Below are 21692 nucleotides of genomic sequence, written 5' to 3' on the forward strand. Positions count from 1 at the left end.
CTGTGAGCCAAAATAAATCTTTCCTCCTTTAAATTGTCAGTATCAGCTATTGTGTCTTAGTGTTGAGAAAGTAACTATGACAAGCACTTCTAATTTCCTTCGAGAGCTTTTTTTACTAATCACTTCCCCATTGCTGGGACAAAAATACCTGATTCCTACAATTTAAAGAAAGAGAGATTTATTAGCTCACAATGTCTAGGGGGTTAATGTCTAGGCCACTGCAGTCAGTGGCCCTGGGGCAGAAACACATGGTGGAAATCCTGGTAGAACAACCTGCTCACCTCGTGGCAGGCAGGAAGCAGAGACACGGACCCAGGGACATCATCACCAAATGGGCCCCATCTCCTACCAGCAGCACATTTAGCTAGTGAATTCACACATGAATAAACCCACTGATGAGTATGATGCCCCTGTGAGCCAGGCACCTCCCAAACATATGAAACATGTGGGGGCATTTTAGATCTAAACCATAACATTTCTCCCTAGACCCCCTGAGAGAATCATTGTGTAAAATGCCATTTGGTCCATTTCTAAGAGTTACCAAAGTCCTAACAGTTGAAAAGTCTCAAGTCCAGCATTTCCTCTAGGATTTAAGTTAAACTCTTTGCTGTGAGTCCTTGTAAAAATTAAAAAAGTAATACTTTCAACATACACTAGTATAGGATAAATATTCCTATTCCAAAAGGCAGAAATAGTGGACTAGGAAGTGGGACCATAGCAATAACGAAATTGCACAGGGCAAACACCAAGTCTTGAAGCTCAGCACCTGGGCAGGTTATGATGTGATGTCAGCTCCAAAGGGCTTGGTCGGCCTTGCCCCTATGGCTTTGCTGATTGCAGCCTACACCACTTGGGATATCTCTGCTTGTGACTATTCTAAGGAGACATTATATGCTCCAGTATTTCCAGCATCCTAGGATCTCCTCTGCATCTTTGACTTCAGTCTCACAACTGAATGTGTTTTTCTCTAAGAACCATACTGCTTAGTTTCTCAGGTCTACTTTTCAATGTGTGTGAAATCAATCTTCCACGACTTCACAACTCTTGCATTCTGTATGCCTGAAAAACCAGCGCCATGTGGATGAAGCCCTCCCAGGTCTGCTGCCACCTGGAGGAGCACCCCCCACCCAGCCGCCATGCTGGCAGTAGCTCCAGTGCTTGGATGAGGTCTGGGAAACACTCCTAGGTAGACCTGATTGATCTTGGGTCCATCTGGCTCTCAAAGGTTTATACTTTTGCACCTTCAAATCTATGAGAGATGTTACTGATTCATAAGATGCCTTTAAGCCACATTTCCTATGGTGCAGATGTAAAATATTTGGCTTATTTTTAATGCTCATCTTTTCAGTAACCACTCTGCAGGCAGTTTCTGGCCAAGTTACAAGTTTTACAAATTGGTGAACTCTCCTTTTCTATTTTGACTTTTATTGTAGATGTGATTAAGAGCACCCAGCGGTGCTTATGCCACAGTGTGAACATTGTCTTGCCTCAAAATTTCTTCTGCCTGATTAATTAGACCACCATCCTTCATTTCAGCCTCATAGAAAGTCCTAAGATATGGGTAAAGTGTGGATTGAAAGTGACACATACGGCCTCTACTCCAACTGCCAACGGAGTCATTGTTCCTAGCTGAAACCTCGTAAGCTTGTTTTATGCTCTGTATTCTTATTAGCATTTTGGTCCTCTGAGCCCCACCCATAATCTCCCATTTCTGCTTTCAGCAATGTAGGACTTCTCTAGTATAATTTCACCAAATTTTTCCAAACTCCTCCTGCAAATAAGTTCTAGAGACTTTAAAACCACTTGGTTAGATACTTAGATACGGTAATGGCAGTGACTACATTCCTGGTACCAGTTCTCTGTATTAGTAACTTTTCTGTTCCTGGGACAAAATGCCAGTACCCACAACTTACTGGAGGAGAGGTTTATTTGGCTCACAGTTTCCAGTGGGTTCAATCCAAAGTTGGCTGGTTCCAAGGCAGAAACATGTTGGAGGAGCCTGGCAGAGGCAAGCTGTTCATCCCGTGGCAGCCATAAAGCAGAGAGAAAGGGGAAGGGGTCACGCGAAGCACCCACTCCCCACTAGGTCCTACCTCCTAACAGTACATTTGGCCACTGAATTCATCAGTATGAGTTAGTGCAATACTGCACTTCAGTGATCCAGTTGACTTTTAAACATATGAGACTTTTGTGGAGCATTTTAGATCTAAACCACAGCACTCAGCCTTTACAGACTTGAAAAGAGTTAAGTCTTTGCTTGGAAATTGTTTTTGACTAAGGGAAAATCGTGGCTGGTTTGATCATGTATCCAGCCTACTAAAATTTTCTCCATATCAGCAATAAGACTATTCTGCTTTTTTATCATTCTTACAGTTACTGGAGTAGCATGTTTAATTGTTTCAGTAACTTTTTGTTTGCATTCACACTTGATTTTTGACCTAAAAGCTTAGTGTTTTGACCTAAAAGCTTAGTGTTATCTTATATTTCATGTGTCTTCCTTACTAACCTTAATTATTTCTAGCTTTGGGTTTAAAATGAGATGTGTGTTGCTTCCTTTCACTGAAACACTCAGAGATTATTGTAGTGTTACTAATTGGCATATTTGTATTGAATCTCAGGGAATAGGGAGGCCTGGAGTGGGGTGGAATAAGAGAATGAATGAATATAGATAGATAAATACAGTGTATAAAGGGACAGTCCTGAAACAGAACACATTGATCTAGTCATTGATTGATTGATGGAGACAGGGTTTTGCTATGTAGTTCAGGCTGGCCTTGAACTAACTAGGTAGCCAGGCTGAAAGTACATTGTTTTATATGGATGTAGTTTATAGCTCTCCAAAAAACAGTTATAAAAGTACCATTAAAGATCATTGTTCACACCTCATCGTAGTAGCTACAATAATAATGAGAAAGTTATCGGAGGGGTTAGCTCAGTGGCACAAGGGCCTGTTTGGCATACACAAGGTTGTGAGTTTGATCCCCGGTACCAAAACAAAAAATTCCCATAGTGACAAAGTTTGAAATATTGGAAGAATTGCCAAAACATGACAAAGAGACATGAAGTGAGTACAGTGCTCCTGGACAACTGGCACCAATAGACTTGCTCTCTGCAGGGTTGTCATAATCCTTGCATTTGCAAAGCTTGTGGTATCTGTGAAGTGCAGTACAACAAAACAGTGAAACCAGCCATGCCTGCAGAGGTTTGCTTTTGTTGCGGGTGTGTATACTAGAAGTTCAAGATCCACGTCTGACGAGGTCCTGTGGTGTGCTTCTTAACGTGGTAAAAAAGCAGAAGGGCAAGTAGAAGCATGCAGAAGAGAAACATGCAGGGTGACCGCAGTTTTAAACAGCTTGCTTGTGGGGTTTAACCCAGTTCCATCACAGTTAGGAACCGAATCCCATGACAGTTAACCCCGTCCCAGAAGAATGGCATACTTCCTCCTAATCGTCTGATTACCCCTTAAAGTTTGACTTCACCTTTGATTACTGCCACAATGGCAATCAAATTGCAATGTGAATTTCAGAAGGGACAAACCAAATTCATGCCACAGCAACTGCCATTCATTACGTTTTGTCTAGCCAGCATATAAAGACAATTATTTTCCTTCATTTCTTCCTCCTTACACTGCTGTCCTAAATACTTCTCTAACATGTTAGTTTGAATATTTGTAGGACTCACATTGTATAATTCCTGTCTGGTGTCTTGAATTATGTAAGTTTTTTTCTAGATTTTCAGTTATTTCAGGCCAAACAATACAATCCCTATTACACTATCATAACTTGAGGCAGAAATCACTAGTCAAATATTTTTTTGTAATTTTTTATGCTTTCTCCTTGTCAGTATCTGCACTAGTGACACTGATACCTCAAATATTCCACATTTGGTGTAGGTGGTAAATGTATGTTAATACATCCTTACCATCCCCAGGTACATAAGTTACATCAGAGTTTACTCTTAGTGTTATACATTGTATGGATTTTGACAAATGTATAATGGCATGTATCTACCATTATAGTACCATACAGAATATGTAGTTTCACTGCCCTAAAAAACTGTGTGCTTTGGCTGTTCATCCTGCCACTGACAACCTCTGATCCTTTATTTCTTTAAGTTTTGCCTTTTCCAAAATGTAATACAGGAACTGACCAGAATATAGCCACTACACCATAGCTTTCTGCTATGACTTCACTAGATAATGTGCATTTTAAATTTCATTCTTTTCATGGCTTGGTGGCTCACTTACTTTTAGTTTTGATAATATTGTGTTATCTAGGTGTACTACAGTTTATCTGTTCTACTATGAAGGGCATCTTCATTTTGCCTACATCTTAGCAATTGTGAAAAAACATACACGTGTGAGTTTTATTTTTATGGATGTAAATCTTTATCTCTTTGTAGTAAATATCAAGGAACATAAAGGGTGGGCGGGATGATATGAGTATCTTAACCTGGTAAGAAACTGACAGCTGAGTTTCTGCGTACACCTACTTGCATTCCCTAGACAGAGAATGATTGCGACACATCCTTGTTAGTGTTTGGTGTTTTCCATTCTAATAGATATGTAATGCTAGTCTGTTTGAATTTACAGTTTTTTGATCTCATATGATATAGAATATCTTTTCACATCTTATTTGCCATTCTTCCTTGGTGAGGAATCTGTTCAGATCTTTTTCCTACTTTTTTGATGGGAATCTTTTTGTATTGAATTTTAAGGTTTCTCTGGATATTTTAGATGATAGTCTTATATGTATTTTGCAAGTATTTTCTCTCATTGTGTAGCTTCTCTTAACAAAGCTTTTGGAAGCACAATTTAGAATTTTAATGGACAGCTTAGAAGTATTTTGTTTATGCACCGTGCTTTGCTTTGGTGTCCTGATGCTGTCACAAACCCAAGGGCTGCTCCAGAGGTTTTACACGTTTCACATTTCACTGTCATCTATTTTGAGTTAATTCTTGTGAAAACTGTATAGTCTGAGTCTGTAATTTTCTGGCATGTAGATACCCAGTTATTTTAGCACTGTTTGTTGAAAACATATTTACTGTTTCTTCATTGTATTGCTTTTGCTTCACATATATAGTTGACTATATGTGCGATTATATTTCTGGGCTCTCATTATTTTTTTTTTTGATCAATCTTTTTTTCACCGGTGCCGCACCGTCATTGCTGCTATAGGTTTATAGTAAGTCTTAATGTTGGGTACTGACCAATATCCAACTTTGTTCTTCTCTCTCAGTATTTAAAAAAAATTAGTATACGTTATCAGTACATAATGATTACTTTCCTTGTGGGGAAGTGGTACATATGCATAACTGTCTTTAACACTTTTTTTTAACTCCCTCCCTTTCTCCTCCCTCTCTCTTCATCCCTTTCTGTTTTACAAAAGATGTATCTCCCTACTTCCTTTTATCTGCCTTTTGTTTTGGTCTTTATTTTTTGGGTTCCACATATAAGAGAACACATACTATATTTAGCTTGTCTGTCCGATTCGTTAAAGTTAACATTATGGTCTCAAGGTGAGTCCATTTTTCTACAGATGCCTCAAGTTAATCTTTCTTTGTATCAGAGTAGTACTCTGTTGTATGTGATTACTGTACTTTTTCTTTATCCATTCATCTGTTGATGGACAGATAGTCTGCTTCCAAAATTTACCTGTTTATCTCTTTTGAATACTCCAATTTATTGGAATACAGTTTTTTTTTAAAATAGTTGCTAATAATCTGTATCTTGGCATTGTTTCTTGTGAATTCACCATTTTCATTTCTGATTGCTTAAATTTGGTTATTTTCTCTTCTCATTTTTTGGTAAGAATAGGTAAGATTTTGTCTACTTATTTTTTTTTTTGTACTGGGGATTAAACTTTCAACCTCATGCTTGCCTGGCAGGTGCTTATGCTGCTGAGCTAAATCCCTGGCCTGTTGTCTATTCCTTTAAAGAACCAGCTCTTTAATTCATTGAGTCTTTGTACTCTTGAGTCTCAGTTTCATAATTTCTGCTCTTATCTACATAATTTCTTTTCTTGTACTAGCTTTGGGTTTGGACTGTTCTTGGTTTTTTGGTGGCTTGAGGGATATTACTAGGTTGTTTATTTGGATTTGTTTACTTTCATGATGTAGACATTCGTAGCTGTAAACTTTGCTCTGAGGACTGCTTTCATTGTATCCTATAAAGGTTATGGTATGATGTACCTGCATTATTGTTTGAATTTAGGAACTGTCTTATTTCTTCCTTGATTTCCTTTGTGACCTGCTGAGTTTTCAAGATTGTATTGTATAATATCTGTAGTTATTTTGCAGTTTTTTGGCTGAGGTTTGCAGGTTGATTATAATGGAAAGACTTTGTTGCTAGTATTGACACCTCTTTGTTAGTATCTGCTTTCAGATACTAACTAAAGAGGTGTCAATACTAGCAATTTTGCAGTCTTCACAAACTTATCTATAGACCTTTGCTGTCTCCAGATCCAAACACCACTCTACTAGTTTGAAAGGAGAGAATGCAGTGTAATTGACCCAGCACCCAGGCATCCTGGAAAGGACTATAACCTTATCAAGAACATGAGGGCAGTTCAGGTATTGGCATACAGAGAAAACAAGTAGCAACTCAGATACTCTTTCAATAGCAACAAAATCAGCAAAAATAGTGTCAAAGTTGAACAGGATATTGACTTATATGAGCTAATAATGTACTACCCTTAACCATAGAACAGAGATCTATAATTATAGCATAAACACTATGACAAACCAAATATTGTCCTACAGTACATAGCTATTAAATATAGCAACTATACCTCCACTAATAATGGGAAAGAATGCAGCAGTAATAACAGAGTTAACTATCTAAACATAGGCAGAGCTTAATGTTTGTACTAGTAAAGATAGAGGAGGTAGAGAATAGCAGAATGGAAGAAATAAAATTTGAAAAATTAAGCAGTGGAAGATGAAAAGGAGAGAAAAAATGAGATAAAGTATTCTATTAAGGAGTAAAAGGAGCCGGGCTCACGCCTGTAATCCCAGCACTTGGGGCTGAGGCAGGAGGATCTTTGCCAGTTCGAGACCAGCCTGGGCCACAAGGTGAGCTCAAGGCCAGCCTGATCAGCATAGACAGACCTTGTCTCAAAAAGACAAAATAAAAAGGAGTAAAAAAACATAAAGAAAAGGAAGCAAAAAGTAACAGCAAAATATAGATCCCCAAAAGAAAGAACAAAGCCTCAAACCTATAAAACCAATGAAGACAGAAAGAGAAAGAAAGACAAAAAGAAAAAGAAAGAAATGCGTCCCCCTCCAATTTCTTTTGTGGTTTTGAGGCGCAGTTTCTTTCCAGGATCTGCAGTTTTGCAATCTAGTGATTCATGGTTTTCTCCACCTAGCTTTATGGCCTGTGGGCTGGTGAAGTGCCCTTGTCTTTCTCCAGAGGTCCACTTGTTTGTACACGCCAGGCTGTGGCAACCGTCCAAGTCAAGATGTGCCCTTGAACAAGTTGGTGGATGGGAAAAGCAGTCAGACTACTGATCTCCGTACTGATGTAGGCGGTTTGATGGAGCTCAAGCAACCTGCCAGGTTTTCACACCCAGCTGCCTCTGAAAGCCACCCTGGCATAGCCAGAGTGTGGGACCCAGTGCCCTTCTCAGGCTTCCTTCAAGTTCTCAGGGTGTGTGTATCTGCCTGCACCTTCTGTGTGTCTGCCTCTTGTGGTCATCTCTCATCCTGTCACTGGGATGGGGTAACTCCTGAAACCTGTGTGAAGTTGTCCTGTAGTTGTTCTTTGGCTTAAACGTTACCTTTCCTCAGATGTCTCCTGATTAAGCCCTGAGGGTATGATGGGTGCTTACATTGAAGGAGTCACTTTTTGGAAGGAGTCACTCTTCTGAAGGAGTCACTTTTGGAAAAGAACCCGGGCTACTTTTGAAGTTTATAATAACATGGGCTTTTGCTGGGGTAGTGGTGCTGGGCTAGTCCCAGGTTTGTCCCTGGAGCTTCCCAGACTCTGGGCTTACCGTCTCATCGGGACACTGGTCTTGTTTATCATCAGGTCAGTCTCTGTGCCCCTGGCTCACCTCTTTAAAAAATCCCGTTCAGGTTTTCTGTAACCACTTTACACAGTTCTTGCCTTCAACAGACATTCTTTCCAGAGTTTGTTAAAACTTTTCACAGATCTTGTTTTTGCCTAATACCATCAATTATATCAAATAAGAAATTGCTCTTGCTTAGCACAATGGAAAATTTTGCAAGAGTAGGTGGCTCTTTCCTTTTTTGCTGCCATGTTTTCTCCTTAATTGTTTCAGCTGAGGCTTTCCGTTTGAGTCTTAGGCTTTTCCTTGTAAACTTCACAGTCATTTTGTTGTTGTGTTCAAAATAACCTGCTGGGATTTTGATCAGAATTATGTTGAATCTGTAGATCAACATACTGATGTCAAAGACCGAGATCTTGACAATATTGAGTCTTCCTATCTGTGAGCATGAGACATTTTTCCACTTATTTAGTTCTTTTATTTCTTTCATTAGAGTTTCATAGTTTTCCTCATACTGATCATGTGTACATTTTTAGATTTTGTGTTAAGCATTTCACTTTTTTGGATGCTCCTGTAAATAATAATGTGTTTTTATTTCAGATTCCATTTACTTCTTGCTGGCCTATAGGAAAGCAATTTTGTATATTAATCTTCTCCTACAATCTTGTTATAATTGCTTATTGTTTCCTACAGTTTTTGAAATTGACTTTCATGAGTGAATTTTTTATGTAAACAGTCATACAACTGCAAACCAAGGCAGTTTTTCTTCCCACTCTGTATACTTGTTTCTTTTTGTTTTAAATTATTAGTGAGACTATTTGATATGCTGTTGAGAAGATATGATGAAATTTGATATCTTTGCCTTTTCCTGATCTTAGTAGGAAAGCTTCTAGTTTATCACCAATAAGTGTGATTTCAGCTGTCGGCTCTGTGTAAGTGTTCTTTATCAAATTAGGGGTGTCCCCTTGAACTGTAATTATCTGAGTATTTTTAAAAAATCACAAATGGTTTTTGTCAAATGCTTTTTCCACACATATTGATTGATCATGTGAGTTTTCTTTTTGAATGTTGGTGCTATGGATTATATTATTTGAACACTTGAGTCTTGCCAAGCCTTACATATTTTGCTTAATTTTTTTTATATTGCTGGATTTGGTTTGTTAATATTTTATTGTGACATTGGTCTGTAGACTTTGGTTTATTTATTCTTGTTTCTACTGTCTCTGTCCAGTTTTTCAGTATTAGGGAAATTTTGTCTTCGGAGGTGAGTTAATATTTCCCATGGTTCTATCTTCTGGGAGAGATTGTGAAGGATCAGTATAATTTATTTCTTAAATATTTAGTAGATTTCATTTGTAAATCCATCTGGGCTGGGTACTTGCCAATTACTGATTCTGTTATCTGTAGATAATAGAATTGTGCATTTCTTCTTGTGTGAGTTTTGGCAGATTTTGTTTTTCATGGAATTGGCCATTTCACTTAGGTTATCAGTATGCAGGCACAAAATTGTTCAAAGTATTCCTTTATTATTATTTTTGGTTCAGAGAGTTCTGTAATGACAGCCCCTATTTCATTTCTGTTATTAGTAACTTATTTCTTCTATTTTTCCTTATTCTGGCCAGAAGCTTATCAATTATATTAATCTTTTTGAAGAATCAACTTTTGGTCTCATTGAGTTTCTCAATTTACTGTTTTTAATTTTGTTCATTTCAGCTCTGTACCTTATTATTTCTCCTCTTCTACTTAGTGTGAATATGTTTTTCTGGTAGCCTAATATAAAAGTTTAGATTATTGATTATAGATCTTTCTGCTTTTTAAATATATGAGTGATGTATATTTCTCTTTTTGCACCCATTTTGCTGTAGCTTACAAATTCGACAAGTCGTATTTTCATTTTATTCAAATTTGTACCTTCTCTTGAGATTTTTTTTCTTTGATCCATGTCCCGTGTGAAGGATGCTAGCATTTTCCAGGTATCTTTCAGTTCTTGATTTGTAAGTTTATTCTCCTGTAGTGTGAGACCTCCATTGTATGATTTCTATTTCTTTTGGATTTGTTAAAGTGTATTTTGTAGCTTAGTTTATGGTCTGTCTCAGTAATATTTCATGTAAACTTGAAGAAAATTTATGTTATACTGTTGGATGAAGTGATTTATAGATGCCAGCTATAGGCATTAATTGATGATGTGAAAGAAAGGTTTTCTTATTTTTCCTTAATTATCTTTCTGATACCTATAGGATAGACATGTTCCTGCTAATATTGGTAATTTATGCCTTCTCTGTTTTTTCTTGATCAGCCAGGCCAGGTTTTTATCAGTTTTCATTGATTTTTACAAAATTCAACTTTTGTTTTCAATTTTACTGATTTTCATACTATTATCATTTTTTGTTTGCCTTGTTTTTATTTTTATTTTTGTCTAGTTTCTTATGTCAGAAGTATATGTCATTGATTGGAGCATTTTATTCTTTTTTACTACAAGCATATAATGTTACAATTTTTTCTCTAAACATTACTAGCTGTAGTCAACACATTTTAGTATATTGTGCTGTTGTTTTCATTCAGTTGAAAATATTTTCAGACTTCTCTTGTATCCTTTGTTTTAAATGGGTTAAAATCCCAATTATTTTCCTATTTTTAGTATCTTTCCATTGTTGATTTCTTTATAACTCTTTTAAAATTTTTTGAGTTTTGTCTTACAGCCAGGAAGATGGTTTTAGTTAATTCCATGAACATTTACAAAGAATATGTATTCTGCTTTTGTCCGATAAAGTGTGTCAGTTAAGGCAAGCTGAGTGATTGTGTTTCTTATCTATTGTGTTTCTTTTTTAATTTTCTAATTTTATCAGTTATTAAGAGGTAACATGATATAGTACATGAACAGAATGAAGGCCAAATGTCATCTTAATGGAACATCTTAATAGATACACAAAAAGCATTTGACCAAGTGGAACATCCACTCATAAGAACTCTCAACAAATTAGCTGTAGAAGAAATTTATCTAAACATAGTACTTGATACGTATGACAGATCCACAGCTAACATCATACTCAGTGGTGAGAAGCTAAAAACTTTTCCTGTAAAATTGGGAAGAGAACAAGGATACTTATTCTTGCCACTCCTGTTAAACACAGTACTGGAGGTTCTTGCCAGAGCAGTTAAACAAAAAAAAAAAAAAAAAAGAAAGTAAAAGGTATCCACATCAGAAAGGAAGAAATAAAATTGTCTGTCTGCAGATGACATGATCTTGATATGTGACAACCCTAAACACTCCACTAAAAAATTATTAGGATAACAATTCAATAAGATTGTAGGAGACAAAAATTAACATACAAAATCATTTATGTTTCTGTATACTAACAACTGTCCAAAAAAGAAAAGTCCTTTGTATGGTATCATCAAAAAGAATAAAATACTTTGGAATGCATATAACCAGAATAGAAAAACTTTAAAATATTGAGAGAACTTGAAGACATAAGTCAATATAAAAATATTCCAAGGGCTGGGGTTTAGTTCAGCCACATAAGCGCTGACTGGCAAGTGTGAGGTTCCAAGTTCACTCCCTGGTACAACACAAAATCAAAACCCATATATATATAATTCCATAGTCATGAATCAGAAGAATTACTATTATTAAAATGTCCATACTATCAAAAGTGACCAATTGAAGAGCAGTTACAGTCCCTATCAAAATTCCAATAGCATTTTTCACAAAATAGAAGAAAAAAATCCTAAAATGTCTACAGAAATCTGAAAATCCCTAAATGAAGGGAGAATAAACCAGGAGGCATCATATTTTCTGATTTTACATTATATTACCTATTACCAAGTTACAGTAATAAAAAGAGTATGGTACTGGCACAGGGACAGTCACATATACCAGTAGCACAGAGCAGAAAGCCCCAAAATAATCCCAGACATACATGGTTACCAGTCTTTGACACAGGTACCAAAAATACTCTGTGGAAGAAGCATAATCTCTTTAGTGAATGGTGCTGGGGAAAATGGATTTTCATGTACCAAAAAATGAAATCAGGTCCTCATTTACACAAATCAGCTTCAATGGATTAAATTCTTAAACATAATATAAATTCTAGAAGACACAGGAGAAAATGCCCTCTATTTCTCTTGTATCCTCTGGTTTGAATGGATTAATAAGTAGCACAGTATTTAATTATGTTACACATTAGTTTGGCAGTAATATTTTTGATGAGATAACAAAAGCACTGACAGGCCACAAAAGCAAAAATTAATAAGTGGAACTACATCAAACTAAAAGTCTGTACAGCAAAGGAAGCAATCAACAAAATGAAAAGTAAATCTATGGAATGAGAGAAAATGTTTGCTAGTTATAGGTCTAAAATGTGATTAGATCAAAAATGTGTAAGGGACTCATAGCTCAAAAAGCAAATAAACCAATTAAAATGATTATAGGACCTCAGTCAATATTTTCCAAAGAAGACGTACACATAGCCAGTAGGAATTTGAAAAGGCATTTAAATTCTCCAAACAGAAATGCATATTACAACCAAAATGAAATACCACCTTTTCACAGTTAGAATGGCTGTTATAAAAAAAGTCAAGAGACAAGTGTTGATAGGATGCAGAGGAAAGAGAAACTTTGCACATTCTTGGTGAAAATACAAATCTGTACATCTTTAATAGAAAGAGTGTGATGAGTCCTCAAGATATTAAAACTAGAATTACTACATTATCCAACAGTATCACTTCTGATCTATTTGTTAGAGATGTCTGTACTTTTATTTTAATGACATCATTATTCATAGTAACCAAGATGTGGAAACAATTTAAGTACTTGTCATTGGAGGAAGGGATAAACGTAATGTGGTACACATATGTATATGAAATGTTACTCCTCCTTAAAAGAATAAATAATCTTAACACTTTAAAAAACATCAGTGAGATCATTATGCTAAGTTAAATAATCCAAACACAGGGAAGCAAATATTCTGTGACTTCACTTATATGTGAATCTTTAAAAAAAAAAGTACGCAGAAACAAAATAAAAAATGGATTGAAGGAAATAGAATGATGTTGGTTATAAAGTACAAATTTTTAGTTATAATATGAATTAATTTTGGAGTTCTGATATATGACATAGTGATTATAATTCATGTTTTTTATATTTTAAATTTTCTGGGAATAATGTTCAGTATTCCTGCTTGTGTCTATACAAACTCGATTATAGTAAATACTACACATTGTGTGTGTGATGTATATCTTAAATATAAATAATTTTTATTAGTAATTTATAAAAATAATGTGAATTCTTTTATTCACTAGTGGTATTTTCCATTTTTGAGGCAGTATGTATGATACATGGTAGAAGCAATTGACATATGAACTTTGGAAGGTTCCTTTTATCTATATAATTGAACCTAAATTGTAGGAATTAGCCTCTGTCTTCAGTGTTTTTTAAAACTTTGTTTCCATAAGTGGTAAATGTGAATTTTGTAGCTGTGTTACAGAAAAGCCAAGAAGTGGCTGTTGGCGGAGGTGGCAGTTTTGTCTTCTGGTCAGAGCTTCTTGGATGGATCCTCTGTGAGTTTTGGTGTCAATAAACTAAGCAAAGAACTCGACCAGAAATTAAATTCTAGGTCAGTTATGTACCACCTATTTAGATAGTAAGGCCTGTGATATTGTTTCTTTGTGTGATTTATTGTTGCTGAAATTATTAGGTTGCTCTCAATATGTGAATGGAAGCTGAAGAAACTATAGTAGAATCAACGGTTTTATTTTAACTTCAATGATTTGATTCCTAATTGTTTCTCTGACCTTACAAAAAATTAAAAATTACTCCATTGGGATATGGCCATTTCCATAACTTTATTTCTTTAAGTACTTATTTAATACCATTTTAGTGCTGGACATGGTACTAGGTAAGCTCTTGGGATACAGTAGTTATTAGATACGGTTTTTCTGCCTCCAGGATGCTCACAAATCAGTTGAGATACGTAAGGAAAAATGAGCAGGCCAATCAGAGTCCAGTAAGAGCGTAGATAGGCCTGTGTACTAAACTCTTTAGGTGTTCTTAAGAGAGGAGTTTCAGGTACTCATTTTCTGGTAGATGATCAGATAGAACTGAGCTTGCTAGGTTCATATTTTCCTGAGAGTAGAATCAACTCTTCTCTCAAAAATACTGTGTAACTGGGTGATTGATTCAGCTGGTGTTTACCCCACCATGTTGCTCAGAAATATAATTAAGCTCAAGCAGAACTAGCCTTTGCAATTCTCTTCATGACTGTGCCACTCCTACATTTTATTTCTGTGGATATCCAAGAATATCCTTAACGCTAAAGTGCTGTCTGTTAATGCTATACAACCGAAAGGGGGAATTCTCTGGCAGGTTTTCATGTTACTCCTTTTGTTCATACATGAAACCTAGGTGAGAAAGAAATTCAGGCATAGAATTTTTTTTTTATTTAAAGAGAAAAAAAAAGAAAGGAAATAAAATTTTAAAAAAGCAGTAAAAGAGTACAAATAATACAGAATTTTGGGGCTGGGGATTTAGCTCAGCGGCATAAGCGCCTGCCTTGTAAGCAGGCCATCGTGAGTTCGATCCCCGGTACCGATAAAAAGGAAAAAGACAAAAAAAAAAAAAAATACAGTAAGATATCACTAGTTAATAGGTTACATATTGTCATCTTTGAAATAGTTGACTAGATTATAAAATTAAAGCATGTAAAGTGAACATTCATACAATGAGATTGCAGACAGTGCCAATTAGTGATCCAACAAAGTTCAGTAATATGGATTTCCATCCTACACACTCAAACATACATGCAGTTATATCCCTTAGACCACCTTCCTTTTCTCTCTTTTTAACAACAATTACACTTTTTGGGTTTTTTTACTCCCACAATTCTTATTATTTTTTTGGAGAGAATAAAATCTAACATGGCTAAACAAAACAGTCGGTTAGAATAAAAGGATGGACATAGTACATGATGTAAAAATAGAATATCAGGTGATCTAAAATGGTTACCATTGTGCCTCTTGCTATTTTTTAAGAAAGTCAGGCATAGAATTTAAAGGCAGCTTTTTCTCCTACTGTGCTCAAATATATCGTGTTCACTGTAACTTTATTGCTTATCACTTATTACAGTCTGATGAATTAACTATAACGATATATTCTTTTTACCTTGAGATACAGAACATTTTTTCTCGTGGCTTATTCACATCTTTCACAGCTCAAAAAGTACAGGCTATTAAAAGTATTATTTTTAACTTGTGACATTGCAGTTCAGTTTCTTGTTAACTTTTGATTAGGTAGTGATAGTTTTCTGATGCCTAGATTTTGTTTACTTATATATGATATATGTCACCACTTGGTGGAGCTCTTTTACAAGCAAGTGCATTATAGAAATACAAGCTCACACAAGTTGATGTTAATTAGGAGTTATCAGAATGGTTCAAATGAACTCAGCTAAACAATACCACAGTACAGTAGTCTCTTTAAGTGCTGACTGTAGATTTTGATCTAAGTTGTATTATATATTAGGAAAAAAAGGAAAACACAGAGATACAAGTTCAATGGAACATTTAAGTTTTGATATCTTAAAATTTTTTCTCAGCATTCCTGTTTTCTCTATCTTAATGTATAAAAATGTAGCATTTTATTGACTTAACTTCTATTTTATAATTTTAGATAATTTAGAGAATATATCTAGAGCTAATGAAAGTTAAAACCATTATCTTACCAATTTGAGATAATCATTTTAAGATCATATATGTATATGCATTCCTTTCCTTACCTTTTTGGCTTTTCACAAATTTAGAATAAAACATGTTAATAATCTTGTACTGTTTTCTAGTTCTTTTTCCCCCTTAGCATTATATCTTGGCTGTTTTCTCATGTCCTTATAATAGTTTTTGAAAATGTTTTGGATCCTATATTACTTCATGACATAGCTCCGTCATTTATTTAGCTATTCTCTTTAAAGATATTTAGGCATTTCCCACTATTTTTGTTGTTATAAGTAGTTCTTTGAACATCAGTTACACTAAATATTGAATTAGCTTTCCAGTTGTTTGAAATTCATAGATAGTAAACTGAACTTTTTAAAATGTTCTTCCTGTGACACTATTTTGAGGTTCAGCATTTTCAAAAAGTCTACTGAAAAGTAGTTTTTTTATTTTGCAAAATACTTGTTCTTTAACCACCCCCATCAAGTTTTAGCATATCTTTTGGTGATTGTTTTAGCTGAGTAAGAATTTTTTCTTTTGTTTTACCAATTTTTAAAATGCTGTTCTAGCTGCTTTTTAAATCTTTATCTAAGTTTGCAAGAAAATATGTCAGTTACAGATTTTAGATTGTGATCTTTTATTGAAAAATTAGACCAGGTGCTTAAAGAACCATTAGGTTGGAAAGGAGAGAGAAACACGAAGACCACCTGTTTGGAGAGGAAGGGGATGCTTTGGGCGTGTAAGAGGTTGCTGAGGAAAATACAGAGTGGCCGGGAATGCCAACATAAAGCAACACTTAAATGTCGCTAGATAGAATGAGGGATGTTAGAGCGTTTCAACCACTATAGAAAAAGTTTCACTGGGCTAGATTGTAGGAGAAAAATAGTAATAGTGTTAGGTACGTGTTCTCTACAGTGAAACCAACAAAGGCCATTCAGTTTAGAAAGCCCAAGATGTTTGAAGACATAGGTGAGAATCTCAGTACAGCAGTGTTTGTATACAGAAAGGGGCATGTTCTTCAGTGAATGTGGTGTCTGTGGGTACTGTGAGATTGTGTGTGCTCAGTGTTAAGAGATGGGCACGTTGAATCAAGAGGTGTTGTATGATTTCTATGTAGTTACCCCTCTAGAGCCTCAGGTGATCATAGGCAGGACCTTTGTAAGTTAACTGGCTTATAGGGGTATTTATATTTGTACTAGGGATCACTGTGGACATCATCTGGAAGGCTATTATCTCCCTTCCTGGCTCCTCCCTTTGTGTTGTCTGCTTTCTGTTTGCCTGCCATGAGCAGCTCTCTACTGCCAGGGCCCTCTGCCAGGCCATCCTGCCTTGGAGCAAACGAACTGTGGACTGTGAAACCTCCACATACTGTAAGCTAAAATAAAGTTTTCTTTAAATTGTGGAAAGTGACTAAAATGAGGGAGTGTGCATGAGTGTAATGAGAATAGCGTCTTAATAAGATTCTGGTACTGAAGGATATTATTATTTTTTTAAGGTGATGCAAGTTTATATCTAAGCAAAGAAAAAAATGTTTTAGAGAGAACTGTAAGAGAAATTTAAATGGGAAATTCATAAACTACATTTTGAGTATGAAAGACAGTGTGACCTGAAGTGGGAACAATTGGAGTTTTTAATTTCTCTTACAGTTCTTCTTTTGTGGTTGTCTCAAATGGCTTGTCGCCAGCCAGATGTCCTAGGGCTGCTCTAGGTGACACTCGTTTTGGCTGCAGCAAGTTTCTGTTTCAGATGACTCCACCAGGCAGTAGCCATCCAGGACTAAACAGAGGTTTTGGCATTGCACATGTGTGAGCTGATTTTCCCCCTCACATTAAGCAACCTTTCCATAACCTTAGTTGATAAGTCTGTTCACTGTTTTTGCTTACACTGAAGCATAAGGCCTAATAAAGCCTCTCTTTTGTAACACATTTTTGCCTCTTTGTGGTGGTTTCTTTTTCAAGTACCACAGCCTGAGATGGTACACTAAGAGCTCGTAATGCAAAGACTGCTGACACCAAAAATGGCTGACAGCTAGGCTGGAAATATTGCAGGAGGCTATCAACCAGAGAATATGGAGAGCAATAGAGAACTGCTGGAAGCCACCATCTGTAGTCTTTATGTAGTTCTCTGAGGGTTGACAGTGGCTGGTGAGTGGTGGAGGTGAGTGGTAGAGTCCTAACTCTAGGAGCTGTTGCCACTGGCATCCAAAGCTCAGGGCTAATTAACATTAAGAGAGATACAGTTTGCCTAATTGTGGTTTTTATCCAATCTCAGCAAAGAACCCTTAGCTGATTGGTTGTAATGTTGTGTTAAATTGTTTGGTCTGTGTCCTAATAAAACTGTTTAAAAAATGATTAAACAACATACTAAAGTTTTGTATAAAAGTACTACATGATGTACCATTTCCCAACCTTTAAAGGTTAGGGAAAGAAAAAAAGCCTGAACTTGTTATAAGTAGATGTATTGAGAGCAGAAACATTCAACAGATAATAACTTGAGGGCAGAGAAGCAAGCCAAGGTAATATGATAAGAAGTAAATATAAAAATTCAAAAATTATGGGCGTTGAGAGTTATTCATCACACATATCAATAACCTTTTACATCTTAGTTCCTGAAAAACTGGCTGTATTAATATAAATACATAAAGACTGATATTTATTTATTTTACTAAAGTACAGATTTAGCAGTTCATCGTAACAGTGAAGAAGTATTTACCTTGTATGTTGCATTTCAGAAATACTATGTAATACAGCTTTGGAATAAATTCATTGAGGTATAATTTGCATGTACAGAAATACGTCAGTTTTAAGTGCATGGTTTAATACATTTTGACAGGGCTGGGAATATAGCTCAGAGGCACAGCACCTGCCTGGCAAGCATGAGGTTGTAAGTTTGATTCCTCATACCAAAAAAAAGTACATTTTGACACATACATTTACCCTCGTAATCCACCATTAAGCTATAGAACTTCTTTTCTTTGGAGTACTGTGGATTGAATGCAGGGCCTGTCTACACCATCCTAGCCCCTACAGCTTTTATTTTGAGACAGGGTCTCACTGAATCTCTTGCTTTATGCTAAAGCTCATATATAATTGATATTTCATAACTTTGTAAAATTAAATCACATACTTTTTCTCTATAATTGATTTCAAAACAATGTAAAATTTTATCACACGTTTTCTTCTCAGCTCTAGTGTTGTCTTCAGTCAAGAGTAAGCTAATGGTGCCAGTTATTTAGTAGACCATTAGAAAATTTGACATTTCTTTTGTTTTAAGCTTGGTATAATCCAAACTTTACAGTATGTATATATGTATTTAAAAGACAGTATATATTGTTGAGGAAAAAGTAAAGATAGCCTTATTGAGTACTAAGTAAATGCCGGACACTATTCTAAAGGCTTCATAAATATAATCTTATGTATCTTATAAAATGAGGTATGTGTTATTTGTATTTTTATAATTAAGACACTAAGGGGACGAAGACATAAGAATGATACAGGTTAGAATATATTTGAATAAACAAGTTGATGAAAGAATGAACAAATTTGAGCAAAGGAAGGATAATCAAGTAAGGAAATAGGCTTGTCTTTTTTTTTAAAAAAAGTTATATTAGAAATTCTTAAGTCTCTTAGTGTGGCTTTGAGGACACTGGATTATTGAAAAAGAAAGTATTTTGAAGAATTGACTAAATTTAAATTTCTGATCTTTTAATTTTTTAAAGTTACAATTAAAATTTAAATGTTTATTAATGTAGAATAAAATATTTTAAGTACAAACCAATATAACAATTTAAAAATACATGTATTTTGTTATGCTGAATAAAAAAATCACATGAATACATTTTGAATATAATAGTCAATGTTTGAATGATTTTTTCTTTTTTTATTTAAAGAGAAAAAAAGGGTAGAAATAATATAGAATTTGAAAAAAAAAACCCAGAAATCACTAGTTGATAAGTTATATATTGTCATCTTAAAAATAGTTGTTGAAGTTACAAAATTAAAGCATACAAAGTGACATTCAAATAATGACACTGCAAACAGTTCTGCTCAATGATCCAACAAAAACTGTAATATGGTTATCAGTCCTACACACTTATTTTTTATCTTAAAGATGGTAAGGTTAAACATAACAAAATAGAACAAAACAGTTCATAAGAAAACAATTTAAAGAAAGACAAATTTCAAAGCAAGTCCACTGGAGATCTTCACTATCTTATTTTCTTCAGTTTTCTTCCAAATAGTTGTCCCCATTTTCACCCACATTGAATATATACTGAATATTATAGAACTAATCAAATCATTACAAGATGATGAAGGCTTTTTAGGTCTTCAAGACCTGATTTTGGGGAAGTCAATAATGACTACCATAATGTTGCTCAGTCTCTTTGTAGTACCTGTCTTTATTTTTATGTACGCTGAAATTGAACACGAGACTAGACTAATATCACTCTGAACAGTGAATGATGGTATTGCTAGATTTTATATCATAATCCTACAGAATTAGCATTGGGCTTCTTAGTGTCTCTTCTTCAGAGTATCTGTTCATTACATTGTGTATTATATAATCTGTTCCATAAATAGTTTAGAAATTCTTCCCATGTGTGAATCTCTACATGTATATCTATCCTTTCTGTATTATGGGGAAAAACAGATCAAAACAAGACAATAAAATAAATTCCTAGAAAAACATGAAATGAAAAAGACATATAAAACCAAATTATTAGGTGATCTACAGTAGTCACTATGTTTTCTCTTGTTATTTTCAATAGAATTGTCCACATCATCAGGCATTGTATAGGTAAGCATAGTATTACATAGCTATTTTAATAAAAACATAACTTTGAAGACATTGTAGGACTTGAAAGCAGTTAATAATCAAAACCGGAGTGGGTATCTTTTACATTTTGTTGTCTTCAGAGTAGTTGCCTCTACTCTTAGACTTGATACTATCAAGCATACCAGATTCGAATAAAATTAGTCAAGGCAAAACAGCAATCTAACAAACCAGCTTCAAATAAGATCGGTCATAGTAAGACAATGTAAGTAATACAGGGTTTCAGTTTAAGTTAATAGGAAATTAAGGATAATTACCGTGGTATAACCTGCTATTTTTGGGTTAGCTATCTGTGCCCTCAAATCTGAGTAGACAGACCTGAACAAAATATAATCAAACTAAACAGAGCGATAAGACTACTTTGACTTTTAAATCTTGATACACTATTAACAGTGTCCTCTGCCTTCCTTTTTTAGGCAATTCCTCCCCTTTCCCTTTCTCAGGGTGCTTTATATATTTCGGGTTCCACTAGCTCCTTTAGTTTTTAGATTGGGGGGGGGTCAACCTGTTATCTATCTGAATGTTGCTAAACCTTTTTACCCCTGAGCTTGATCTTGAGCTGTACTCCTTTACTTACTAAAGTCACAAGGTTTTCCTTCCTTCCAGCTGTGTAGTTCTACACTGCACAAAAGTGTCATAGCTTTCCAATCTATCTGGGGCTGCTAGACAAGCTGTCCCTATTTCTTTCTGGTTTCCTGTCACATATAGCATTGTTTTCTCATCTTTGACGCTCAGTTTATTAACCCTCTTTCAGGTTGAGTGTATTTCCTATTCAGAGCATCTCGATGGATCCTGCCTCCTAATCTACTGTGCCTGTGTTTCTTTTCTGTTAGTATATCAGGGCTATCTGTAATTATAGCTTACCATCTCGGCCTCATCTCTGCTGTTCTATATTTCTGCTATTATTGGTCCACTTTGCTCCTTCATTCCACTGTCTGTCCCATTCACCGAGGCCTCTCTGCCACTGTTGGTGGAATCCTGGTGTTTTTTCCTCTCTCTGGAATAGCCTTCAGTATTTTCTGTAGGGTTATGTTGGTGGCCATGAACTCCCACAGTTCCTCCTTGTCGTGGAAGTATCTTGTTTCTTCATCAATTTTGAGAGTGAGTTTTTCCAGGTACTTCAGCCTTGGTTGGAGGTTAATTTCT

At 35.4% G+C, this 21692-nt stretch overlaps 1 protein-coding gene across 6 annotated transcripts in view; it reads left to right on the top strand.

The window, feature by feature from the left end:
- The window catches only part of Rb1 (RB transcriptional corepressor 1), a 193152-nt gene that overhangs the window by 71974 nt on the left and 99486 nt on the right, over positions 1 to 21692 (top strand). Inside the window, exon 1 of one of the 6 annotated variants that reach the window (XM_063232782.1) lies at positions 16274 to 17083. The exons of the other annotated variants lie outside the window; for them this stretch is intronic. Within the exon in view, the coding sequence (XP_063088852.1) occupies positions 16997 to 17083 (87 nt within the window). The 5' untranslated portion in view covers positions 16274 to 16996. Of the gene's footprint in view, positions 1 to 16273; positions 17084 to 21692 lie in introns of those variants that run through there. 6 annotated transcript variants of the gene reach the window in all.

Source organism: Cavia porcellus, unplaced genomic scaffold (assembly GCF_034190915.1).
Source record: "Cavia porcellus strain 051 isolate PalLab524CR breed Dunkin Hartley unplaced genomic scaffold, mCavPor4.1 scaffold_21, whole genome shotgun sequence".
NCBI lineage: Eukaryota > Metazoa > Chordata > Mammalia > Rodentia > Caviidae > Cavia > Cavia porcellus.